General features: G+C 58.1%; 2 protein-coding genes across 2 annotated transcripts; both read right to left on the reverse strand.

The window, feature by feature from the left end:
* Positions 1-3,431: 3,431 nt before the first annotated feature.
* LOC140645279 (uncharacterized) lies at positions 3,432-14,672 on the reverse strand. The gene is made up of 11 exons (XM_072848623.1): positions 13,689-14,672; positions 10,131-12,786; positions 9,775-9,945; positions 9,243-9,696; positions 8,962-9,023; positions 8,318-8,526; positions 7,881-8,136; positions 6,941-7,026; positions 6,410-6,534; positions 5,785-5,893; positions 3,432-5,289 (listed from the first exon to the last, which is right to left on the reverse strand). The coding sequence occupies exons 4-11, from the start codon at positions 9,526-9,528 to the stop codon at positions 4,818-4,820; spliced, it is 1,605 nt and encodes a 534-aa protein (XP_072704724.1). The 5' UTR covers positions 9,529-9,696; positions 9,775-9,945; positions 10,131-12,786; positions 13,689-14,672; the 3' UTR covers positions 3,432-4,817.
* A 2,051-nt stretch (positions 14,673-16,723) lies between these two features.
* LOC140645280 (coiled-coil domain-containing protein 81-like) lies at positions 16,724-21,041 on the reverse strand. The gene is made up of 9 exons (XM_072848624.1): positions 20,798-21,041; positions 20,517-20,578; positions 19,931-20,084; positions 19,438-19,694; positions 18,984-19,069; positions 18,453-18,577; positions 17,816-17,924; positions 17,154-17,320; positions 16,724-16,917 (listed from the first exon to the last, which is right to left on the reverse strand). Exons 1-9 carry the CDS (start codon positions 20,913-20,915, stop codon positions 16,724-16,726), a joined length of 1,272 nt encoding a protein of 423 aa, XP_072704725.1. The 5' UTR covers positions 20,916-21,041.
* Positions 21,042-26,302: the final 5,261 nt, after the last annotated feature.

Below are 26,302 nucleotides of genomic sequence, written 5' to 3' on the forward strand. Positions count from 1 at the left end.
AGCACCCAGGGGTGGGGGTGTTTGGGGGGGGGTGACGAGGACCACTGCAACTATAAATATGAATATATATATATATCCCCGGTGACGGGGGGGACCCCGGTGTCCGGGTGGCCCCGGTGTCCTCCCCGGGGTCCCCCGGTGTCCCCCGGGCCCCCCCCCCCGGGGCTCGGGCACTTGTTTAACCGCAGCAGAATAAAACCCGGTTCCTTGGCTACGGCACCCGGCTCCGCTCGTCCCTCGGCGTCACCGTCACCCGTGGGGGTGGCGACTGCGTGGCCGCCGGCCACCCGCGCCGCTGCGGGGGACGGTCACCTGTCACGGTCATAGGGATGGCCGCGGGCGTGGGCAGCACGGGGACGGTCACCCGCGTGGTCGCGGCCACCGGCGGTCGTGGGGCTGGCCACTGGCGTGGGCACGGGGACGGCCGCAGTCATGGCCACCGTGGGAACGGTCAACCGGTGTGATTGCGGCCACCAGCGTGGTGATGGGGATGGTCACCAGCATGGTCAAGGCCACTGGCCACGGCCGCTTGTGTCACCGTGGGGATGGCCACCAGCTTGGCCACCAGCACTGCCATGGGGACCGTCATCCCTGTGGTCATGGCCACCATGAGGAGGGTCGTCCACGTGTCAAGGTCATGGGGACAGTCACCGGCGTGTACTGCCATGGGGACCATCACCAGCACAGTCATGACCACTGGCATGCTCATGGGGACGGGCCACCACTCTTGGCACAGTCGCCTCCATGGCCACTGGCCACCTGCACGGTCATGGCCACTAGCATGGTCACGGGGATGGCCACCAGACATGGCAGCCTGTGCCACCATGGGGACAGCCATCAGCATGGCCACGGCCACCAGCATAGTCCTGGTGGCAGTCACAGCCATGGTGGTGGCCATGGCCACCAGCACAGTCCTGGTGGCAGTCACAGCCATGGTGACCAGCACGGCTGCGGTGACATCACGGGGAGAGCCACCACGGCCATGGTGACCTAACGCCCTTTGGGGACACTGTGAGTGCTGTGGGGACACCGTGAGCCCTTTGGGGACACGGTGTGACAGCTGGCTCCTGGCTGGAGGGACGAAGGGACAGACGGAGGGGTGAGGGGACAGATGGAGGGACAAGGACGAGGGGACAGGCAGGGGGACAAACGGGTGAGGAGAGCGATGGCGGAGCGAAGGAATAGGTGGACGGGGACGGACGGACGGACGAGGGGACAGAGGCACGCAGGGACAGACGGACGAGGGGAAGGTTGGAGGGACAGATGGGGAACGGACGGAGGGACGGTGGGACGGACGGAGGGCGTTGGGTCCCGGAGGGTGGACAGACGGACGAGGGGAGGCTGGAGGGGACTGGGGGTCCCGGTGGGTCTCGCTGGGCTGCGGCGCCGAGCTGGGCCGGCACTGGTCTAGGAGCACCCCAACCCCTTCCCTGGGGACCCGGGCGTCCGGGAGCCCCCATCGTCCCCCCGCCATGTCCCCAGGCATCTGGGGCCTCAGCTGCTCAAGTCCTCGTGTCCCCAGGTGGCTGGGGCCCACCGTCCCCACGTCCCCTGTGGGGACCTCCTGGGGTCCTGTCCCACTGGGACCATCCAAGGGGACCTCCTGGGGTCCTGTCCCACTGGGACCATCCAAGGGGACCTCGTAGGGTCCTGTCCCACTGGGACCATCCAAGGGGACCTCCTGGGGTCCTGTCCCACTGGGACCATCCAAGGGGACCTCCTGGGGTCCTGTCCCACTGGGACGGTCCAAGGGGACCTCGTAGGGTCCTGTCCAGGACCCCTCGCTGGTGCTGGGGGGGGGCCAGAAGCAGCTCATCGCACTTTCCTGGCTGACACCAGAGACCCTTAACCCCTGGGTGCTCACCCATGGGTTGCAACAACTGAAGGCGGTTAATCCCAGGGGTCCATCACCCTGCGGGCCCATCACCCTTTGCGGTGGTTAACCCCGGGGGACCCATCCAACCTTGGGCCCATCACCCTTGTGGTGGTGAACGCTGGGAGAACATCACACCTTGGGGTGGTTAACCTTAGGGCCTAGGAAACGGGGTACCCAACCCCCTTGGGGTGGTAAACCCCGGGGCGTAGGAACCTGGGTTCCCATCACCCTGGGGGTCCCATCAACCCTTGGGCCCCTCACGCTCGACGTGGTTAACCTTGAGGGCACATCACACCGGCAAACCACCAGCGATGGGTGGTTAATCCTGGGGGCCATCAGCCTGGAGCCAGCAACGGCCCAAGTGGCCAGGACTGAAAGCTGTTGGTGGCCCCCACCGTCCCTTGGTAGCCCCTTCACCGCCCCACCTACACCAGGGCTCTGCGTCTGCTCTACCCCCCAACCCTCACCCCGTCGCCCCCCCCAGAGCCCACTGAGGTCGCCCGTACGGCAGCGGGCTGCACGGCGGTCATCTCCCCTTGAGCACGGACGCCTCCCACCGTCACCCCTCGGGGCTGGGAGACCCCTCAGCCGGCGTCTGGTATCTACAACGGGGTGGGCGGCGTTTTATAGTAGATCAAAAATTAGATGGTATGACAGCGCCATTTATATATCCGCCTATAGCTTAATTATTAGGAGTGTAGTAAGTGGCAGAGTCTTTGACCACCATCTAAATGATCGTCTAAATTATCATCTAAATGATCGTCTAAATTATCATCTAAATCATCATCTAAATCATCATCTAAATTATCGTTTAACTCACCATTTAAATCATTGTCAAATCACTCTCAAATCACCGGCAAATCATTGTCAAGTCATCGCCAAACCACTGTTTAATTACCATTCAATTATTCCTTAATCGCCATTTGATTACCGCTTAATTTTCGTTCAATCATCAATTATCCTTTGAGCATCGTTTAATCGCTAATTAAAACCCCGCAGCGATGACTTCTCTTAAGAATTCCCCGACTTGGCGTGGTCGGGCAGGGCGGCAGATTCAAGCGCTGACGAGTTACGGAGGCGCGGAGCGAGCCCTTCACCCAAATTTTCGGAAGATTGGGACAGAGATATTTGGGAGGACCCTGACTTAGCGAGGAGAGCAAATAATATTAATACTAAATATTAGTATTTAGTATTAATATTAGTTAATATTAGTATTTAGTATTAAAACACTGCTCCACCAGTAAGACCATTACGTGAACTTTCTACTGCCCCTGTAGACCCTCAAGCCGTGAGACCGCTGCTAAGGGGAGGCTTTGCTGTCTTAAAAGCGTTACCTCATTGCGAAAAGGGATGAAATAAGACGAAAACGTAAGGCTCGGGAGGGTCAGGATGACCAACCCCCGCTCCGATCCATCCCGACCGGGGCAGGACCGATGCGTGGCCTTGTCGAACATAAATCAACACCCGGCCGGGTGTTGCGGAGGTTATAACTGACCTAGAATTTAAAAAAACAAAAAAAGACAAATGATCTCCCAAACGCGCTCCCCTGGATGAGTCTCCAGCGTGGGCGATAAAAAAACCAGGCAGGAGATGGCGCCTGATCACAGAATATAGAAAATTAAATGCAAACGCCACTGGTCGTGGGGACGTCGCTGCCTTCACCGCTCACCCCCCCGACGGCCGCATTAGAAGTGAACGATACGTTATTTATGCAGGAGGAGGATAAAAGAAAATTTACTTTTACCTGGGAGGGGATCCAGTTCACATTTCATACGGGTAGTACATACGTACGTACGTATAATGTGTGTGTACGATATATATGTACATATAATACGTATATTATAAGCATTCATCCACTACAGCTCCGGCGGCGCTGGCTGAAGGGTTGCAAACGGTGTCAATTCCTCCAGACGTTAAGTCGTAATCGTTTAACAAAACCTTTTCGTTAACCCAATGACGACGACGTCTCTCAGTAATTCCCCTGCGACACCACGGCTCTGAGATCAGCCCGACGTGGTCCTGGGAGGGGTGGGAAGCAGAAGCTTCCCGTAAGGAGGGTTGGGTTCCTGGCTTGAACAGGGTGGGTTTGGGCAAGGAGGAAAGTGCCAGGTAGCAGCAGGGGACACGAGTGCCATGGGGCTGGGGCTGGAGACGGCCCTTCTGTCAGTGCGGGTGGCCCACGGGACGGCCAAACGGCAGACCTGCTCGGAGGGTTTCATAAGCAGAGATCTAAACTGGCTGTAAATGGGATCAACTGGGAGAGAAATGGGGTAGTGAAGAGCCCTGGCTCTACCCCAGGCGGAAGGAGAAAGTCCAGCCCCGCAGAGCTGGGCTCAGCCTCGCTCGCTCTCCTTCCCCGCTCCCTGATGGCCCTGGGTGAAAGCTCAGGTGGCCTCCACTGCCCCGCACGTGGGTGCCCTCCGTGCCTGCCCAGCTGCACTCGCATCCTCTCCTTTCCCCTCCCGGGACGTTCCGTTCTTCACCACGTTGCTCCCAGTGCCCGCTTGCCCTCCCTCGCCCCCGCAGCAGGTTCCTCTCCACGGCGGCCACGGAGAAGGTCCCAAGGGAAGGTCCCTCAGATGGCCCCGCTTCCAGGCCCACGCTGGGCTGACCTCAGAGCCGCGGCCGAGCGTAAAACCCTTCTGCCTGTTCTGGTTGCCAACAATGAAAACAGTCAACGCTCTTTTACAACTTCTCCTCCGCGTTTTTATTCTTCTCTGTCCTGCTGACTCCAGCCGGGGCCTCTCCGGCCGAGGGAGCGCTGATCTGGTCTTCAGCGCGAGCATCGCCTTGAGCTGGTCCCCTCATCCGTGGGTTGGCCCAAGGCAGAGGTGTTCATCGAGGGGCTCCTCAAGCAGGCTGGCCTCAGAGCTCCAGGGCTCCAATAGAGCCTTCTGAGGTTCTTCCGGCACCGGGCAGAATCTCTCAGGACTGGACTTCTCTATTTTGGCCGTCTGGGTCTCGGTGGCGGCCGTCTGAGCACCTCGGTGGCGGGCTCCTGGAGCAGGCTGGCCTCAGAGCTGGCTGCCGATAACACGGCTACTACAGGAGTTACGAAGGTCGCAGCTTCCTCACGGCGGGAGGGCTTGGCTTTCGCCGTCTTCATCGCTGCGATTTCAGCGAGGATTTTCTCCACTATTCCTTCTCCTCCTTTTTCTCCTCCTGCTCCTCCTCCTGCTCCACCTCCTACTCCTCCTCCTCCTGCTCCTCCTTCTCCTCCTGCTCCTCCTCCTCCTGCTCCTCCTCCTCCTGCTCCTCCTGCTCCTCCTCCTGCTCCTCCTCCTCCTGCTCCTCTGTAGCTCTGCGCTCGGCCCCGCTTTGATGCTTGGCCTTTGGGCCCCAGTTTGCCCTTGCGTTGGCCGGTCGCAGGCTGCTTTTTGGCAGAGGAATCCATGGGGCTCACCGGCCGCTGCCTGAAGGACACAACGGGAGAGGTCTACCTGAGGACACGATGGGTTCGGGGCCGCATCCTGCCCCCCGTGAGCCACGTGCCTCTTTGTGCAGGCACCGACAGCTCAGCCGAGGAAAACCCCTGGGCCGGGACCCTCGGCTGGCACGCGGCCGTCCCCCTGCCCAGCTCAGGAGGCCACGCTGGGGCTCTCCTGAAGGGCCGGAGAAGATCCAGCCCTGTGCAATGGGGGGCTCCCGGCAGCCCCATCCCACCCCTCCGGGCGTTGCCTTCCCCGCGGTTGGGCGGCGACAAAGGGGGCGTTCGGGGCTGGGGAATGCGCTCTTGCTGGTCAGAAAATCATAGAATCCTAAAGTCACAGAATGGTCGGGGTCGGAAGGGACCTTTGGAGGTTGCTCAGAGCCCCGTCCGACCTGACCTGCGATGTTTCCAGGGACGGGGCATCTCCCACCGCTCTGGGCAAAATGACCCCGCGCAGATGCCAGCCCTCCAGCCTCACCTGACCCGAGACCTTTTCCTCTTCCTCGGCCCCACGAGTTCCCAGAACTGTGGGATTTCATTGTTGGTTGGGCTTGGAGTAGCAGGAAAAGGAAAACCAGGAGATCCCACTGGAACCAGGAAGGAGAGACCTCCTCAGAAGAGCATCGCTGGGACGCTGCCGGCCGCGGTGGCACGTAGGGGTGCTCGGGCCTCTTCCCGAAACGTCCGAGAGGGCCGTTCCGCTCCCCTCGCAGCCGCCATCGCAGCCTCGCGCCCTCCCCAACACCGGCTCTTGCCCCGGTTCCCCATTGCCAAGGTGGTTTGGCGAGTTCACGATCGGCGCCAGGTTGGGACCGAGGAGCTGGGTGATGCCGGGGAGGTGACAGGGACTCTTGTGGGGGCTCATTTCTGAGGGGGGAGGAGAGGGCCTTGGATCACCCCCCTCCCACGGGACCCTTGGGCACCCGCCACCCCAGGGCTCCGTTTTGGTGAAGCGAATGAGTCGTTAGGACAAAAGGCTGTGCCGAGTTGGCCCGAAGCTTGGGCGCAAGTCGCAGCCCTTTGACGCTCAGCGCCAGTGATTTCCCATCCGCTGACGGAAGTTGGCTGCCCGTCCTACGGAAAGGGGCTGGGAGCTGCTTTACCTCTCCTGCCTGGCCCGAGAGGTGGCAAACCCGCTCTTCTCCTCTGCTGCTCCTCACCAGGGACTCGTCTCAAGGTCTTGAGAAGAGCCCTGGGCGGTGGTTTGGGCACAAACGCCATTTCAAACCTGGAAACAAGGAGAAGACTCCGACATGACCCAGAGCACCACCAGCCCTCGCTGCCGGCCGCCATCACCTGCTCACGGGCAGGTTTTGGCATCGCCGTCAAGGCCCGAGTCTGTTTTCCCGAGTCTGCCATGTTTTTCCCAAGTCTCCCATGCCCCGTCCCCAAGGACAGTCCTGGGAAATGGAGTCACCCGGCAAAGCAGCCCGGGTCACCGTGGGAAGACAGGGTTGCCTAAATTCCTCTGTCTTCCCCGTCAGATCTGCCTTATGGGAGCGCCTACGGCCTGGGGACATCAACAGGAGTCGCTGCTCGGTGTCCCCACGGGAGGACACCCGTGGTGGCCCAAGGAGCAGATGCTACCTTGAGGGTCTGCATCGACCAGCGGCTCCAGCCGCCAAGGTACTCACTTGGGGAAGATGATGACACGGCCAGAGAAAGTCAGCGAGGCCACGGGTAGCACCCGGGACACCACCATGTCCAGCAGCTGGGGGACCTGCAATGGAGGAGCACGAAGATGGCACGACGTCCTCAACATGGCTGAGGCACTCAATAATGGAGGAGCACGAAGATGGCACGACGTCCTCAGCATGGCCGAGGAACTCAATAATGGAGGAGGCCAGAGATGGCAGGACGTCCTCAACATGGCCGAGGAACTCAATAATGGAGGAGCACAAAGATGGCAGGACGTCCTCAACATGGCTGAGGCACTCAATAATGGAGGAGCACGAAGATGGCAGGATGTCTTCAGCGTGGTTGAGGCACTCAATAATGGAGGAGGCCAGAGATGGCAGGACGTCCTCAGCATGGCCGAGGAACTCAACACTGGAGGAGGCCAGAGATGGCAGGACGTCCTCAACATGGCCGAGGAACTCAATAATGGAGGAGGACGAAGATGGCAGGACGTCCTCAACATGGCTGAGGCACTCAATAATGGAGGAGCACGTAGATGGCAGGACGTCCTCAACATGGCCGAGGAACTCAATAATGGAGGAGCACAAAGATGGCACGACGTCCTCAGCATGGCCGAGGAACTCAGCACTGGAGGAGGCCAGAGACGGCAGGACGTCCTCAACATGGCCGAGGAACTCAATAATGGAGGAGCACAAAGATGGCGCGACGTCCTCAACATGGCTGAGGCACTCAATAATGGAGGAGCACGAAGATGGCAGGACGTCCTCAGCATGGCCGAGGAACTCAACACTGGAGGAGCCCAAGGCACTGAGAGTTGGTAGGGCCGTAGCTCTCGCCTGGACCGAGCCGCTGGCCGTGTCCTGGTGGGCCACATGCAAGCAGTGCCGGGACGCTGCCGTGGGACTGTCCACGCCACGGAGAAACCAAAACGCTCACCTTGAAAATAACTTTTTCCAAGTTCTGCTTGCCAGACAACCGCTCCAGGAAGTCGTAGTAGAACTTCATTTGCACCTTGGTGCCTTCAATGAGGAGCAGCCCAATGTCCTTCAGGATCAGGGCCACGTTCTGCCCCTTCCGCAGGCAGTGAGAGAGGAGGGACATGGTGCCTTGGATGCAGCCCTCCACTTTCCGCCGGGACACGGAGGCGGCTGCGGCCACCTTGGCGTATTTGAGGGGCTCCAGCTCCTTGTGCCTGGAAAAGCACACGAGAGGGATGGATGAGGACCACACGAGAAGGACCACGGGTCACCCAGCGGTCCTTCTGCAGGCGTTTCCCAAGGGCTGCTTAGTGCAGTCACTGCATCGCCCAGAAAAACCCCGTTTTGGGAGGAGCTCCGCAGAGGGGGAGTTGCTTTAGAGCAGCGTCTCCGAGCCAGGGAAGGGACGCGGTGAGCGTGCAGCCGGCCAGGGTCTCATCCGCCGTCTTACCAGGCAGGTAGGCCTTGTTGTCCATCAGGTTGTGGACGACCGCGAGGTTCCTGGCCAGGTGAAACACGGGCTTCCTGATAGTCACGACCTCGCCTCCGACGTGGATCCGTTTGGGGACAGCATCGAAGGAGCCCAGGGTGGGAATTCGGACCCCCTGGAGCAGAAGAGAAGGGCAGAAGGGTGAGGACGGGCCGGAGGGAAGAGCTGGAGGTAGCCCTGAGCAGGGACGGTGCTTCGGGTTGGATCCTGCCCGCTCCCACTGTTCAGAGGCACGAGCCGGGCAGTGGGGAGAGCTTTGGGGAGGAGCTGCCGAGTCCTTCCCCCTCCAAGAAAGCCGTGCCGGAGTCAGGGCAGAAGCAGCCCGAGGGCACCCAGGGGTCTCCAGCGACCGGGATCAGCCCTGCGGTACAATACCACCTACCAGAGGTGATACCACCCGCGCACGAGCCCTGTTTGTCCCTCGGTGGGGACTTTTGGGGCGAGTTTCCTGCTTTCTGAGGAGGGGAAGAGTAACTGCAGGCCATGCCCCAGGGCCACGGGGACTCCCCACCCCTCAGCGTGGACAAGGAGGACGTGGGCGTCGCCCCACCTTGTGCAGCAAGAGCTGATCTTGAACGTAGCCGGCCACCGCGTCCCAGACGGCTGTTCGCTCTGGAAAGCAAAGGAAAACCAGGTCACGCTCCACGCCCGCCGGCTCTCAACCCTCCAACACCCCCTGAGCCGTGCTGCGGTGGCCGACGCAAAGTGTCCTCACCAGCCCCAGCCCCAGATGCTGACCCCCCCGAGACGGCTGCAGGGCTGAGTCTCGCCCACGCAACCCTGCAGCCCTTGGCCACCAAACGTCGCTGCGGTGGCTGTGGACGCCTGTACCTTCGGCGGTGATGCTGGGCATCATGAAGGCGTGCTCCATCCCATCCCAGAAGTCCATCTGGGTCCATCTCATGCTGGTGGGTCGCTCCTTGGTGGCGACAGCCATGTTGGAGCTCATCCCTGTGTTCGTCCTCTGGACGCTCCTCCAGGGTGCAGGACCCACCGCCCTGCCGCCCCTTTTGTACCCGTGTGCCCGTGTCACAGACCCACTGTGACATCGCGGTGACACGGCCACTGCTGCTGGTGCTGCTCGCTGTGACATGGCCACCAGTGACTGGCTGATCATGGTGACGTGGCACCCGCTCACCTGCTGCCTTCTGCGATGGAGCTGCCACCACCCCTGCGTCAGCGCCCGGTGGTGACGTGAGGCCCGGCCCACGGCTCCTTCCTCCGTGTCCCGTGTCCAGCTGACGTACGCCCCTGCTGTCTCAGCCCCATCACCCTCTGCATTCTCCTGAAACCGGCAGACATTTTAATCCCACTTTTCCCTACCCAGTTTTTTTAAATCCCAGTTTTCCCAGTTCATCCCTACCTATTTTAATCCCACTTGCCCTGAACACCAGTGGCTCCGTCCACTCACACCTGGATGCTGGGAGTGAGGTGAGCTGTCGGGGGCTGAGCCTGAGTGCTCAAAGCGAGGTGCCCCAGGGCCTTTTCAATCCCCAGCGCGGATAAGTCGGGACAGGGGAAATTCTGACTGCATCTAAGGAAAAAAACCCCGTGTACTATGAGGATGGCGGAATGTCCAGAGAGGACGTGTGGTCTCCATGGCCATAGAATCAACGAATATCTCAAGTTGGAAGGGACCCGTACGGATCATCGAGCCCAAGTCCCTGCTCCTCGCAGGACTACCCAAAACTAACCCACGTGACTAAGAGCATGGCTTACTCTGAGAGGCTTGGTGCCGTGACCGCTTCCCTGGGGAGTCCGCTCCAGGGACCGACCACCCTCTCGGTGAAGAACCTTTTCCTAACGTCCGGTCTGAGCTTCCCCTGACGCAGCTTCGTTCCGTTTCCTCCTGTCCTGTCGCTGGTCGCCAGAGAGAGGAGATCAGCACCTCCCGCTCCGCTGCCCCCCGTGAGGACGCTGTAGACTGCCATGAGGGCACCCCTCAGCCTTCTCCTCTCCAAGCTGAACGAGCCCAGTGACCTCAGCCGCTCGGCCTCAGCCTTGCCCCCGAGACCCTTCACCATCTTGGTCGCCCTCCCCTGGGCACACTCCCATAGTTTCATGCCCTTCTTCTGTTGAGGTGCCCAGAACCGCGCAGGGTACTCGAGGTGGGGCCGCACCAGCGCGGTGCGGAGCGGGACAATCACCTCCCTCGACCGGCTGGCGGAGCTGTGCTTGACGCGCCCCAGGACAGGGTTGGCTCCTTTGGCTGCCAGGCCGCACCGTTGACTCCTGTTCAACCTGCCATCAACCCCACCTCCCAGATCTCTTTCCGCGGGGCTGCTCGCCAGCCTCTCGTCCCCCAGCTTGGACGTATAACCAGGATTACCCCGTCCCGGGGGGAGAATCCTGCCCCGTTCTTGTTACATTTCATACGGTTGGTGCTTGCCCAGCTCTCTAGGCTGTCCAGATCTCTCTGTAAGGCCTCTCTCGCCTTGAGGGAGGCCACAGCTCCTCCTAGTTTAGTATCGTCGGCAAACTTAATGGACATTCGATCCCTGCGTCCGGGTCATTTATGAAAACATTAAAGAGCACTGGCCCTAAAATCGAGCCCTGGGGAACCCCCCTGGTGACTGGCCGCCAGCCGGCTGTCACGCCATTTCCCATAAGCCTTTGAGCCCGACCCGTCAGCCAATTGCTCACGCAAGGTGTAATGGACTTGTCTAGCTGCACGCTGGACATCTTATCCAGAAGGACCCTGTCAGAGACACTCTCAAAAGCTTTGCCAAAATCCCCAAACACCGCATCACAGGCATCCCTTGGTCGCCTAGATGGGATGTCATCAAAGGAAAGTCAGCTGGTTAAGCAGGACTTTCCCCTCGTGAACCCGTGCTGGCTACGACCAAGGCCTGCGTTGTCTCTCAGGGGTTTCAGTAACTCCCAGAATAACCTCCTCCGTAATTTTACCCCTGAAGTCAGACCGACAGGCCTGTCATTACCGGGGTCTTCTTTCTTACGCTTCCTGAAAACCGGGACCACAACTTTCCACTCCACCGGGACCTCTCCAGGCTCCCAAGAGCGTTGAAAAATCATGGCGAGAGGTCCCGCGATGCCATCGGCCAGCTCTTTCAGCTCCCCGGGACGAACCCCCTGGGGGCCCATAGACGGATGCGCATCCAGGCAGAGCGGCGAGTCTCAAACAAGTTCAGGGGTGGCTGGGAGTTCATCATCCCCCCAGCCACGGTCTTGCAACACAGGGCTCCGGGGGTCCCAGAGCCCCTCGGGGGTGTTGAAGACAGAGGCGAAGAAGGCATTAAACGTCTCCGCTTTGCCTACCTGCCTGTTTGTGAGGTGAGCTCACGATGTGATGGGCATAGCTGAGCCGCAGCTGGCCCCAGCCTGTGCCACTGGCTCCAAGCAGAGGAGAGTTGGACTGGAGACCTCCAGAGCTCAGGGATTTTGCTCTTTCCTGTGTATTTGGGGATAGCGATGGAGGGAAAGTGGGGGGTTTGGGGGGAACGGTGCACACATCAGTATTGCTGTCCCAGCCCTGCATCAGCACGTGGGTCCTCCTCCCTCCTCCTCCCGTGCGGAAGCCCCCACAAGCAGGCATCCCGCCACCCTCTGCCACCAATGTTTCCCTGCACAAATCGGGGCTGTTTCTTTCTCCGTGAAGCTTTGTTTCTGTTCTGGTCAAAGTTTGTCTTTCTGCTCTGTTTAGATCCCGCCAGGGGGAGGAGAGCAGGAGGCCCCTGGGGCTCCCCCGAGCCCTTCAGGCGAGGGGAGCCCCGCGGCACCAGACAGAAACCCTGAAAACACAACAAACTCCCATAAAACTCTTTCTTCGCAGCCAGACCCCGCGCATGGCTTCAGGTCAGAACGCTGCAGCGGCAAAAGGATAACCAGCAACGTCCCTCTCCTCATCCCCAGGGCACTGTGAGGGCGGTGAGGGATTTCCTGGAAGTCGGAGCTGGTTCCCTGATCTCTCCCTCAGATGATTTGTCCAGGGATGGTGCTTTGGGCCCGACCCTGCCCGCTCCCGCTGCTCAGAGGCACAAGCCAGGGCAGTGGGGAGAGCGTTGGGGAGGAGCTGCCGAGTCCTTCCCCCTCCAGAAGAGCAGTGCCGGAGTCAGGGCAGAAGCAGCCCGAGGGCATCCAGGGGTCTCCAGCGACCGGGATCAGCCCTGCGGTACAATACCACCTACCAGAGGTGATACCACCCGCGCACGAGCCCTGTTTGTCCCTCGGTGGGGACTTTTGGGGCGAGTTTCCTGCTTTCTGAGGAGGGGAAGAGTAACTGCAGGCCATGCCCCAGGGCCACGGGGACTCCCCACCCCTCAGCGTGGACAAGGAGGACGTGGGCGTCGCCCCACCTTGTGCGGCAAGAGCTGATCTTGAACGTAGCCGGCCACCGCGTCCCAGACGGCTGTTCGCTCTGGAAAGCAAAGGAAAACCAGGTCACGCTCCACGCCCGCCGCCTCTCACCCCTCTACGCCCCCTGAGCCGTGCTGCGGTTGTAGACACAAAGTGTCATTGTCATCCCCGGCCCCAAAGGGAAACACCCTGGCAGGAGGCAACAGTAGCTACGGGGCACAGATCTTCCTGTAGTGGAGAAGAGAGGCCTCGGGCAGCTACCTTGGAAGAGGCTGGGGTTGCTACCCGGGATCCTTCCTCCCTCCACAGGAGGCAAAAAGTCTCCGGGAAATGCTTCCAGGAGTCCCGCGGGGCTGCCAGGCAGGGACCTGCCTCCTGCATCCAGCATTCCTCTGGTGGCTTCTTTGGAGGAGTCTCGGGCTGCTACCCGGGACTTCAGTTCCCTCCACAGGAGGCCAGAAGACTCCGGGAGATTCTGCAAGGGGTCTCGGGGAGCTACTGGGCATGAAGCTGGCTCCGTCATACCCAGAACTCCTCTGGGAGCTGCCGTGGGCGAGTCTGGTGCTGCCTCCCGAGACTTAAGCTGTCTCTACAGGATGCCAGAAGAATCCGGGAGAGTCCTGGGAAGAGCCCTGGGGAGCTACTGGGCAGGGGTCTGCCTCCGCCATATACAAAAGCCCTGGGGTAGCTGCCACGAGGAACCGGGGGCTGCTACCAGGGACTGCAGCTCCCTTTCACAGGAGGCCAAAAGCCTGCAGGAGATGCCTGCGAGGAGTCCCGGGCAGCTACCAGGCATGGAGAAACCTCCACTGGTGGCCACCTTGGAGGACTCTGGGGCTGTTCCCCCAGAGTTCTGCTCCCTCCTGAGGTGGCCAAAAGACACCGCGAGTCCTGGCAGGAAGCCTGAGCCACTGCTGAGCATGGCCCTCCTTGCAACAGGAGAGAAACCTTTTGGGTCGGTACCTTCTAGGAGTCGCAGGCTGCTACCTGGCAACGCAGTTTCTGTGTCGAGTGTCAAGTAGCTCCAGCAACCGCCTGGCAGGTCAAGTGGGCTGTCACCTGGGCTGAGATTTTCACTCCGGGGGGGGACAGCCACACTGGGGACCTCCCAGGGAGAAAGCCTCAGCTGCTTCCCAGGAGCGGGGCGAATTGGATGCAGCCACAAATCTGCTCGGGGTCCCCTTTGTGCAGAGTCCCTCAGGAACAGAGCTCGCTTTACGCCACCGAAAACCAGCTTGGGCACCTGGCTCTGCAGCACTCCAGTCAGCGACCTGCCTTCAGAGCTCCTACAGCCACAGCCTGCAGTGGAGGCCACGACAACCGGGCAGCGACTCTTCAGGGGGGGTCGGTCTCTGCGGAGAGAAACCAGGCTGCGCACCAGTAGAAAGACTTGGCAGCCACAGAGGGGGAGCGCTTCAGCCCTGGGCATGCAAAACCACTGGAGGAACTACCGCTGAGGAGTTCCTGGGGCGCTGCTGGCATGGCAGCTCCCTCCCGCCCGAGGCAAACCGAGCTGTGCTGCTACCTTGGAAGGGTCCCGGAGAGCCCCCCGGCACGGCGGCCCTTCCGCCAGAGGCAAACCGCCTTTGGCTTCTGCCCAGGGGCAGGCCCAGGTGGCTGCAGGCAGGTGGAGCTCCCTCCTGGAGGAGGCATGCTCTCTGCGGGCTCTACAGCGGAGGGCTCCCGGGCTGCCAGCCCGCACGGGCGCTCCTGTCAGATGAGGGCCGCCTGTCAGATGAGGGCCCGAGAACCCGGGGGCAGTCCCAGGAGGGGCCCCGAGGAGAGACCTCCCGCCCCACAGAGGCAAACCACCTCAGGCACGGCCGGCCGGCCGGGAAGCGCCGGCGCCGTTCCCCCCTCCCCGGCTGCCCCGGGGACGCGGAGGGCTCCGGGAGAAGCCGGCGGCCGGACGGGCCCGGGGCGGCCGGGCCGCCGCCGGGGAGGGGGGGCGGGTCCCTCCCCTCAGCGCTTTCCCGCCTCTCGGGGAGCGGCGCTGGGATTGGGCAGGGCGCGCCCAGCCCTGATTGGCGGCGCTTCCCGCGGCAGCAGCCGATTGGCCGTGGCTCTGGCGGCTGCAGGGAGGGCAGCGCTGCGGGGCGGGGGGCGGTTGTCATGGCGGCGGCGCGGCCCGGCCCCTGCTGCGGCCCGCGCTGTCAGGCGCTCGGGGGGCTGAGGGCCTGCCCTCGGGCCTGCCCTCGGGCCCAGCACGGCGCCTTACCTCTGGGAAGCCTTAGGGAAGTTCCCTTCCCCGCCTGCCCTGTCAGCCAGGCTCGATGGGAGGAGAGGGTGCGAACTTTGTGCGTTGGCAGGGCGGTGAGGCTGTAAAGGGCAGCCCTGGGTGATGCCGCCGGCGACATCAAAAGCGCCTGCAGAAGCCGGGGGCCCGATCCTGCCCTCTCAGCTCCTGTGAAAGGCAGGATGCCAACCGCAGTCCAGCTCGCTTGGAAGAACAAACACCACCTGAGGCTGGGATCAGGCTTCGGGCCATCTCCCTGTGGCTTTGTCCCCTCACAACAAGGAGTTAGGCTTTAACAACGAGGCTTTAGGCCCCCCCGATGAGGCTTTGGGCCCTCAAACGTCGGGTTTGCACCCTAGAAATGAGGCTGTCAGTCCTCAAAAGGAAGGAACGATTGGGCCCCACACTGAGGCTTTCAGCCCTGCAAGTGAGACTTTAGGCCTGAAGGAGTTAGACCCCAAAGTGAATACCTGGACCCTAAAACTGAGGCTTTGGCCCTTAGAAATGAGTCTTTGTGCTCTCCAAAGAAACCTTTGGAGCCTAAAACTGAGGATTTGCTTCTTAAGGGAGGGCTTAGACCCTACAAATGAGCATTCGGACTGTCAAAATGAGGCTTGAGACCCTTCAAGTGAGGGCAGGGATCCTAAACGGAGGCTTTGGGCCGTAAAAAGGAGACCTGTAAACAGAAGTTGTGGCTTTAAACTCTACATATGAGGCTTTGGACCCTAAAAATGAGGATTTGGACGCAATAAATGGGGCTCAGAACCCTAAAAAGGAGGCATTGGGCCCTAAAAATGAGATTTGGGACCCTGAAAATTTGGGATTAGACACAAAAGCCAAGGATTTGGAGAGTAAAAATGAGGCTTGGGCTTTGCAGACACTCATCGCTCACTCGTGACGGTGTCCTCAGAACAACCTTAGCTCAAGGCCACGACTGAATTGTTGGGGTCTCGGCAGGGTGGCCCCTGCCCCCAGATGCCGGAGGGGTCGGAAGCAGAAGCTTCCCGTAAGGAGGGTTGGGTTCCTGGCTTGAACAGGGTGGGTTTGGGCAAGGAGGAAAGTGCCAGGTAGCAGCAGGGGACACGAGTGCCATGGGGCTGGGGCTGGAGACGGCCCTTCTGTCAGTGCGGGTGGCCCACGGGACGGCCAAACGGCAGACCTGCTCGGAGGGTTTCATAAGCAGAGATCTAAACTGGCTGTAAATGGGATCAACTGGGAGAGAAATGGGGTAGTGAAGAGCCCTGGCTCTACCCCAGGCGGAAGGAGAAAGTCCAGCCCCGCAGAGCTGGGCTCAGCCTCGCTCGCTCTCCTTCCCCGCTCCCTGATGGCCCTGGGTGAAAGCTCAGGTGGCCTCCACTGCCCCGCACGTGGGTGCCCTCCGTGCCTGCCCAGCTGCACTCGCATCCTCTCCTTTCCCCTCCCGGGACGTTCCGTTCTTCACCACGTTGCTCCCAGTGCCCGCTTGCCCTCCCTCGCCCCCGCAGCAGGTTCCTCTCCACGGCGGCCACGGAGAAGGTCCCAAGGGAAGGTCCCTCAGATGGCCCCGCTTCCAGGCCCACGCTGGGCTGACCTCAGAGCCGCGGCCGAGCGTAAAACCCTTCTGCCTGTTCTGGTTGCCAACAATGAAAACAGTCAACGCTCTTTTACAACTTCTCCTCCGCGTTTTTATTCTTCTCTGTCCTGCTGACTCCAGCCGGGGCCTCTCCGGCCGAGGGAGCGCTGATCTGGTCTTCAGCGCGAGCATCGCCTTGAGCTGGTCCCCTCATCCGTGGGTTGGCCCAAGGCAGAGGTGTTCATCGAGGGGCTCCTCAAGCAGGCTGGCCTCAGAGCTCCAGGGCTCCAATAGAGCCTTCTGAGGTTCTTCCGGCACCGGGCAGAATCTCTCAGGACTGGACTTCTCTATTTTGGCCGTCTGGGTCTCGGTGGCGGCCGTCTGAGCACCTCGGTGGCGGGCTCCTGGAGCAGGCTGGCCTCAGAGCTGGCTGCCGATAACACGGCTACTACAGGAGTTACGAAGGTCGCAGCTTCCTCACGGCGGGAGGGCTTGGCTTTCGCCGTCTTCATCGCTGCGATTTCAGCGAGGATTTTCTCCACTATTTCTTCTCCTCCTTTTTCTCCTCCTGCTCCTCCTCCTGCTCCTCCTCCTGCTCCACCTCCTGCTCCACCTCCTGCTCCACCTCCTCCTGCTCCACCTCCTGCTCCTCCTCCTCCTCCTCCTGCTCCTCCTCCTCCTGCTCCTCTGTAGCTCTGCGCTCGGCCCCGCTTTGATGCTTGGCCTTTGGGCCCCAGTTTGCCCTTGCGTTGGCCGGTCGCAGGCTGCTTTTTGGCAGAGGAATCCATGGGGCTCACCGGCCGCTGCCTGAAGGACACAACGGGAGAGGTCTACCTGAGGACACGATGGGTTCGGGGCCGCATCCTGCCCCCCGTGAGCCACGTGCCTCTTTGTGCAGGCACCGACAGCTCAGCCGAGGAAAACCCCTGGGCCGGGACCCTCGGCTGGCACGCGGCCGTCCCCCTGCCCAGCTCAGGAGGCCACGCTGGGGCTCTCCTGAAGGGCCGGAGAAGATCCAGCCCTGTGCAATGGGGGGCTCCCGGCAGCCCCATCCCACCCCTCCGGGCGTTGCCTTCCCCGCGGTTGGGCGGCGACAAAGGGGGCGTTCGGGGCTGGGGAATGCGCTCTTGCTGGTCAGAAAATCATAGAATCCTAAAGTCACAGAATGGTCGGGGTCGGAAGGGACCTTTGGAGGTTGCTCAGAGCCCCGTCCGACCTGACCTGCGATGTTTCCAGGGACGGGGCATCTCCCACCGCTCTGGGCAAAATGACCCCGCGCAGATGCCAGCCCTCCAGCCTCACCTGACCCGAGACCTTTTCCTCTTCCTCGGCCCCACGAGTTCCCAGAACTGTGGGATTTCATTGTTGGTCGGGCTTGGAGTAGCAGGAAAAGGAAAACCAGGAGATCCCACTGGAACCAGGAAGGAGAGACCTCCTCAGAAGAGCATCGCTGGGACGCTGCCGGCCGCGGTGGCACGTAGGGGTGCTCGGGCCTCTTCCCGAAACGTCCGAGAGGGCCGTTCCGCTCCCCTCGCGGAGGGGATGGCAGCCGCCATCGCAGCCTCGCGCCCTCCCCAACACCGGCTCTTGCCCCGGTTCCCCATTGCCAAGGTGGTTTGGCGAGTTCACGATCGGCGCCAGGTTGGGACCGAGGAGCTGGGTGATGCCGGGGAGGTGACAGGGACTCTTGTGGGGGCTCATTTCTGAGGGGGGAGGAGAGGGCCTTGGATCACCCCCCTCCCTCGGGACCCTTGGGCACCCGCCACCCCAGGGCTCCGTTTTGGTGAAGCGAATGAGTCGTTAGGACAAAAGGCTGTGCCGAGTTGGCCCGAAGCTTGGGCGCAAGTCGCAGCCCTTTGACGCTCAGCGCCAGTGATTTCCCATCCGCTGACGGAAGTTGGCTGCCCGTCCTACGGAAAGGGGCTGGGAGCTGCTTTACCTCTCCTGCCTGGCCCGAGAGGTGGCAAACCCGCTCTTCTCCTCTGCTGCTCCTCACCAGGGACTCGTCTCAAGGTCTTGAGAAGAGCCCTGGGCGGTGGTTTGGGCACAAACGCCATTTCAAACCTGGAAACAAGGAGAAGACTCCGACATGACCCAGAGCACCACCAGCCCTCGCCGCCGGCCGCCATCACCTGCTCACGGGCAGCTTTTGGCATCGCCGTCAAGGCCCGAGTCTGTTTTCCCGAGTCTGCCATGTTTTTCCCAAGTCTCCCATGCCCCGTCCCCAAGGACAGTCCTGGGAAATGGAGTCACCCGGCAAAGCAGCCCGGGTCACCGTGGGAAGACAGGGTTGCCTAAATTCCTCTGTCTTCCCCGTCAGATCTGCCTTATGGGAGCGCCTACGGCCTGGGGACATCAACAGGAGTCGCTGCTCGGTGTCCCCACGGGAGGACACCCGTGGTGGCCCAAGGAGCAGATGCTACCTTGAGGGTCTGCATCGACCAGCGGCTCCAGCCGCCAAGGTACTCACTTGGGGAAGATGATGACACGGCCAGAGAAAGTCAGCGAGGCCACGGGTAGCACCCGGGACACCACCATGTCCAGCAGCTGGGGGACCTGCAATGGAGGAGCACAAAGATGGCACGACGTCCTCAACATGGCTGAGGCACTCTATAATGGAGGAGCACGAAGATGGAAGGATGTCCTCAGCATGGCCAAGGAACTCAATAATGGAGGAGGCCAGAGATGGCAGGACGTCCTCAGCATGGCCGAGGAACTCAATAATGGAGGAGCACGAAGATGGCAGGACGTCCTCAGCATGGCCGAGGAACTCAACACTGGAGGAGCCCAAGGCACTGAGAGTTGGTAGGGCCGTAGCTCTCGCCTGGACCGAGCCGCTGGCCGTGTCCTGGTGGGCCACATGCAAGCAGTGCCGGGACGCTGCCATGGGACTGTCCACGCCACGGAGAAACCAAAACGCTCACCTTGAAAATAACTTTTTCCAAGTTCTGCTTGCCAGACAACCGCTCCAGGAAGTCGTAGTAGAACTTCATTTGCACCTTGGTGCCTTCAATGAGGAGCAGCCCAATGTCCTTCAGGATCAGGGCCACGTTCTGCCCCTTCCGCAGGCAGTGAGAGAGGAGGGACATGGTGCCTTGGATGCAGCCCTCCACTTTCCGCCGGGACACGGAGGCGGCTGCGGCCACCTTGGCGTATTTGAGGGGCTCCAGCTCCTTATTGCCTGGAAAAGCACACGAGAGGGATGGATGAGGACCACACGAGAAGGACCACGGGTCACCCAGCGGTCCTTCTGCAGGCGTTTCCCAAGGGCTGCTTAGTGCAGTCACTGCATCGCCCAGAAAAACCCCGTTTTGGGAGGAGCTCCGCAGAGGGGGAGTTGCTTTAGAGCAGCGTCTCCGAGCCAGGGAAGGGACGCGGTGAGCGTGCAGCCGGCCAGGGTCTCATCCGCCGTCTTACCAGGCAGGTAGGCCTTGTTGTCCATCAGGTTGTGGACGACCGCGAGGTTCCTGGCCAGGTGAAACACGGGCTTCCTGATAGTCACGACCTCGCCTCCGACGTGGATCCGTTTGGGGACAGCATCGAAGGAGCCCAGGGTGGGAATTCGGACCCCCTGGAGCAGAAGAGAAGGGCAGAAGGGTGAGGACGGGCCGGAGGGAAGAGCTGGAGGTAGCCCTGAGCAGGGACGGTGCTTCGGGTTGGATCCTGCCCGCTCCCACTGTTCAGAGGCACGAGCCGGGCAGTGGGGAGAGCTTTGGGGAGGAGCTGCCGAGTCCTTCCCCCTCCAGAAGAGCAGAAGAGTCAGGGCAGAAGCAGCCCGAGGGCATCCAGGGGTCTCCAGCGACCGGGATCAGCCCTGCGGTACAATACCACCTACCAGAGGTGATACCACCCGCGCACGAGCCCTGTTTGTCCCTCGGTGGGGACTTTTGGGGCGAGTTTCCTGCTTTCTGAGGAGGGGAAGAGTAACTGCAGGCCATGCCCCAGGGCCACGGGGACTCCCCACCCCTCAGCGTGGACAAGGAGGACGTGGGCGTCGCCCCACCTTGTGCAGCAAGAGCTGATCTTGAACGTAGCCGGCCACCGCGTCCCAGACAGCTGTTCGCTCTGGAAAGCAAAGGAAAACCAGGTCACGCTCCACGCCCGCCGGCTCTCAACCCTCCAACACCCCCTGAGCCGTGCTGCGGTGGCCGACGCAAAGTGTCCTCACCAGCCCCAGCCCCAGATGCTGACCCCCCCGAGACGGCTGCAGGGCTGAGTCTCGCCCACACAACCCTGCAGCCCTTGGCCACCAAACGTCGCTGCGGTGGCTGTGGACGCCTGTACCTTCGGCGGTGATGCTGGGCATCATGAAGGCGTGCTCCATCCCATCCCAGAAGTCCATCTGGGTCCATCTCATGCTGGTGGGTCGCTCCTTGGTGGCGACAGCCATGTTGGAGCTCATCCCTGTGTTCGTCCTCTGGACGCTCCTCCAGGGTGCAGGACCCACCGCCCTGCCGCCCCTTTTGTACCCGTGTGCCCGTGTCACAGACCCACTGTGACATCGCGGTGACACGGCCACTGCTGCTGATGCTGCCCGCTGTGACATGGACACCAGTGACTGGCTGATCATGGTGACGTGGCACCCACTGACCTGCTGCCCACAGACCCTTCACAGACTCCTAGAATGGTTTGGGTTGGAAGGGACCTTTGAAGGTCATCTAGTCCAACCCCCTGCCATGAGCAGGGACATCTTCAGCCACATCACGTTGCTCCAAGCCCCGTCCAACCTGACTTTGAACACTTCCAATCGTGGACTCATAGAATAGTTTGGGTTGGAGGGACCTTTAACGCTTATCTAGTCCAATCCCTTGCCATGAGCAGGGCCATCTTCCACTAGACCAGGTTCCTCAGAGCCCTGTCCAACCTGACCTTGAATGCTTCCAGGGACGGGGCATCTCCCACCTCTCTGGGCAACCTGTGCTGGTGTTTCACCACCCTCAGAGTAAAAAATGTCTTCATAATTGTCCTGGTTTCAGCCGGGCTAGAGTTAATTTTCATCCTAGTAGCTGGTATCGAGCTGTATTTGGGATTTAGGATGAGAACAATGTTGATGACACCCAGATGTTTTCGGTGTTGCTAATTAATGGTTACACCAGTCAAGGACTTTCCAGCTTTCCGTGCTCTGCCGGGCGCAGAAGAAGCTGGAACGGGGCAGCACAGCCAACCTGGCCAAGGGGCTATTCCATACCCTGTGTGTGAGAGCCTGAAAGAGTTCATGTCTCAAACATCGTGGCGAGGCGAGTTGCGGTTTGCATGGCGATGGCAGGGGTCGGCTAGCGCGGGACGTGGAGATCGTGTCGGAGGACGGGCAGTTCCGTCTTCTGATGTACCTTACATAACGCCGTACCATCTATGGCCGGAGGTCACACGGGGTTTGAAAAGAGTTCAAATTGTTAAATTTTCTTGGACTGAAAAAGTCCAAAGTTGCAGAAAGTCCAGATCTTGAAAAAAGAAGTAATCTACTTGGGATTTGTGATTTCTAAAGGACAGAGACAGCTCAGGAATGACCGAAAGGAAGCCATCTGCAGGACCCCAGAACCGACCACGGTAAAAGAGCTGTGAACCTTTCTGGGAATGACAGTTTGGTGTCGATTATGGATTTATAATTATGGACTTTTAGTTAAACCCTTGTACGAACTGTTGAAAAATAGTCAGACACAGTTAACATGGACTGATGAAGCCAAGAGGGCGTTCAAAGAATTGAAATTGGAATTAATGAGAGCTCCAGCTTTGGGCCTGCCGGACATAACAAAGCCCTTGTGGTTGTTCTCATATGAGAGACAAGGAGTGGCTTTGGGAATTCTAGCCCAGAGGCTGGGTCCGTATAAACGAGCAGTAGCGTATTTTTCCAGACAACTGGATGAGGTTGGTAAAGGATGGCCGGGATGCCTTCAGGCAGTTGCGGCTGTTGTTTTGATCATTCAAGAAGCTTGAAAATTGACTTTGGGACAAAAGATGGTTGTGCATACTTCCCACGCTGTAACTTCCATTTTGGAACAAAAAGGAGGACATTGGCATCAAGGTTTCTGAAGTATCGAGTAGTCCTGATGGAACAGGACGATACAGAAATCGTTATTAACCCCGCTTCTTTTTTTAAGTAATAAGCAGGAAATGGAGACTGTTGTACATGATCGTATAGAAACCATTGAGACTGTACACGCAAGCAGGCCTGACCTGAAGGACGAAGCTGGAAGAAGCTGACCACGCTTGGTGTACCGACGGGAGTAGTTTCGTAGAGAATGGAGTTCGAACGGCAGGATATGCTGTGACCGCCACAGACCGGGTGGTGGAAGCTAAGTCGCTCCCTAAAGGCACATCTACACAACGAGCCGAAATAGTTGCCTTAGTGAGAGCACTGGAGCTTGCCCAAGGATTCCCAGTGAATATATGGACAGATTCAAAATATGCCTTTGGTGTAGTTCATGCTCACGGAGCGATTTGGAAGGAGAGAGGACTCTTTAACCGCTCAAAGGAACTTTTCGAGGCTGTGCACCTTCCGTCAGCGGTGGCGATTACGCACTGCGAAGGCCATCAGAAAGGTAACGCTGACAGGGAAGTGGGAAACAAATGGGCTGATTATGAGGCAAGGCAAGCAGCGGAACAAGGTGAGATATTAAGTTTAATTCCTGAAAAATCTTTGCCGCTACCTGAATCAGTTGAATGTGATGAAAAGGATCAGAAGTTGATTACTGACTTAGAGGCTGAACTTGGCCTATCGGGATGGGCAGTGTTAAAAGATAACAGGATAATAATTCCTTTTAGACTGTTGTGGGCACTGACAAAGACTGACCATGATACAACTCTCTGGGGAACTGACGAGCAGATAGCGGCTAGAAATTTGTTTCAAACTGTGCAAAGTGTGGTTGATAGGTGCGAGACGTGTTTGAAAAAGAACCCAAAGGTAGAAAATCGCGGCCGATTTGGAAGCAGGGGCAAAGGAAATGTTCCAGGTCAAAATTGGCAAATAGACTTTTGGGAGCTCCCTAGAAAAGGGGGGTATAGGTATCTGTTGGTGTTAACCGATGCCTACTCTGGATGGCCTGAAGCTCTCCCTTGCAGAACAAATAAACAAAAGTTTTACTGAGAGAAATTATTCCTAGGTTTGGAATGCCAGAAGTCATCTCCTCTGACGGAGGGCCACACTTTGTGTCACAAGTAGTTCAGCAAGTGAGTAAATTTTCAGAAATTAATTGGAAATTGCATACAGCCTACCGCCCGCAAGCAAGTGGACAGGTAGAGAAAATGAAACCACAGCTGAGCAAAATTTGTCAGGAAACCAACTTGAGATGGGATCAGGCCCTCCCAGTTGCACTACTGAGACTTCGAACTAAACCAAGGACTAAAGAGAAATCGAGTCCTTTTGAGATTTTATATGGGAGACCATTTCAAACCAGATATCGAGGGCAAGATCTCACCCAAGTAGGGGAAATCAGCTTACAGCAATATCTAATAGCGTTAGGAAAACAATTACAAGAAGTAAATAAATTAGTAGTATCTACCAGAGCGTGGGGTTTAGATTCTCCAGTGCACTTGTTTAAACCTGGGGGTTGGGTTTATGTTAAAAATATTTCAGGTGACCCTCTTGAAGAGAAATGGAGTGGCCCTTTTTCAAGTTCTGCTCACAGCCTACACTGCAGTTAAGCTTGGGAAGCACGCCGCGTGGATCCACTGTGTGAGAATCAAGAAAGCACCTACTGGACCACGGAAATCTCAGCCTACGGCACCAACGTCTGTAAGATTGACCCGAAATTAGTTTTCCTGATGCTGCTATGTGCTTGTTTACTAGTGTGTAAAAGTCTATGTGAAGGGGATGCTAACAATTTAATGCTAGAGCTCATTCAAGGATTTGGTAAAATGCGAAATTTGACAAGCGTACCATAGGAAACAAAACTATAATTGCTAAACCAAGAGGAGGAAAATGCCCTAAAGGTTATAGCAAAAAGGACTTTGGCTTTTTGGCTTTGTATCAGGAGGAGGAACTGCCCTGGGTAAATTAGTAATGTGTATTTTCGATTCGATTCAAAAAGGGAAAGAGGTGAAATCACCTGAATGTGAGAAACTTAGACAGCCTCCCAAAACTTGGGTTAAACCAGTAGAGGGATTTTGGAAGTATATAGGAAATAACGCCTGGTGCATTGACTGGAGTATGAAGCCAATGTTCGATATTAGTAGGACAAATTGGAAGTGCCCCACAAAGGTAAATCAGTCTTTAATCAACATTCCCAATTCCACTGTGGAATTACAGCAGAAATGCGCTCAAAATCGTTCCCAAGAACGTAGGCAAAAGATGCCTTCTCCTGGCTACGCTGTGTGGGTAACATCAGATGGATATGGGACCACTCGATTGAAACTAGAACCAACAGGGAGACAAGTCACCCTCGGACTTCTGACACTGCCCAACTTGGAAGCGAAGTCCAATTAAAGCCACTTATTGGGGAAAAGCGAAACGAGAATCGGAAGGCGATTCATGGGCGGGGCCAGCCTCGGCTGGGGAATTCCGCTGGGGAATGCAAAGGTTTTTTGTTAGCAGGATTAATGGCATTAGAAAATAGAATACTGATAGATTATTTGACTTGGCAAGTAGAGGCACTATCACGGGCTACCCAGAAAGGGTTTCAAATTATTAACAGGCAGGTTCAAGCCAATACTAAGGTGACCATACAGAATAGGTTAGCATTAGATTTACTATTAATTAAAGAACAAGGGGTATGTGGATACGTAAAATTAGATACAGAACATTGTTGTGCCCACGTACCCCATGTGACGGATGATTTGCAAAGACAGCTAGATGAGATGAAAAGAGTAGCAGAAGATAGTAAAGCTCTCCGAGAGACTCGGAGACTATTAGACAAAATAATTGGCTAAATCTGCAGGCCCTAGGAGGATGGCCACTGAAAGGATGGCTGGCTACGTTATTAGAAGGGCTAATTGTTACGACATAGAATTATAGATTATATATCGGCTAATAATTATCATCCTTGCTATTCGTGTTGGCTGTGGAAAGCGGACAATGGAAAGAAAATTGTGGAAGTAATAATGACTTTTAATTTAGAGCCTTTGTAAAAGAATTGGCAAAGCTTAAAGAAAAGGGGGGAATGAAAAGGGCTAAAATCCCCAAAGACAAAAAGAAATGTTGTAAATATCTTGGTTGCTCAACGTTTCCTTTTAGTTTCCCTTTCGCAGATAATTTAAGCCTGTCAGTATTGTTGGCCTTAAGTAAGGAAGCTTAGATAGCAGAATTGCTAACGAGCGTTCCTTATTCGAAGGAAAGGTATGGTCTTTCCCTCTCCTAACGATAATCGTTAGAGTAGGAATGCTTTGCCTGCGTTAAATCCTTGGTTAGCTGAGATAGTTGCAATGTAGATAGAGAAAAAGGAATTCTTCAGGCCCTGTGTCCTTGGAAAGGGCCGATAAGGAGAAGCTCCACAAGAACCAACTGGTTTGGGGTACGCAAGGAAGGTATGAGCAAGACAAAGATGGACTGAGCAGGCGTAAAGACAAAGTGCAGTCAGCGGCCAGAGCGATGAAGACTACCGACTTCCTCCAACGACCACCAGAGGATCCCTAACGACCACCGAAGGACTTAAGTACGCCCGCGTCAGAGACACTTACGTATATTAATGAGTTCCAAGAAAGCTCATGCTTATATAAATTAATCTTATGAATATGTATGACTTTGCAATCTATAATCTCTGCGATTCTGCTTGTTTGTCGGAGCACTTATGGCGGAGCGATCCCCAGCGCTGTCATAAAGGATGCCTGCTTCACAGTAACTCCGTTGCTATTGAG

Source organism: Ciconia boyciana, chromosome 32 (assembly GCF_034638445.1).
Source record: "Ciconia boyciana chromosome 32, ASM3463844v1, whole genome shotgun sequence".
NCBI classification, from domain to species: Eukaryota; Metazoa; Chordata; class Aves; order Ciconiiformes; family Ciconiidae; genus Ciconia; species Ciconia boyciana.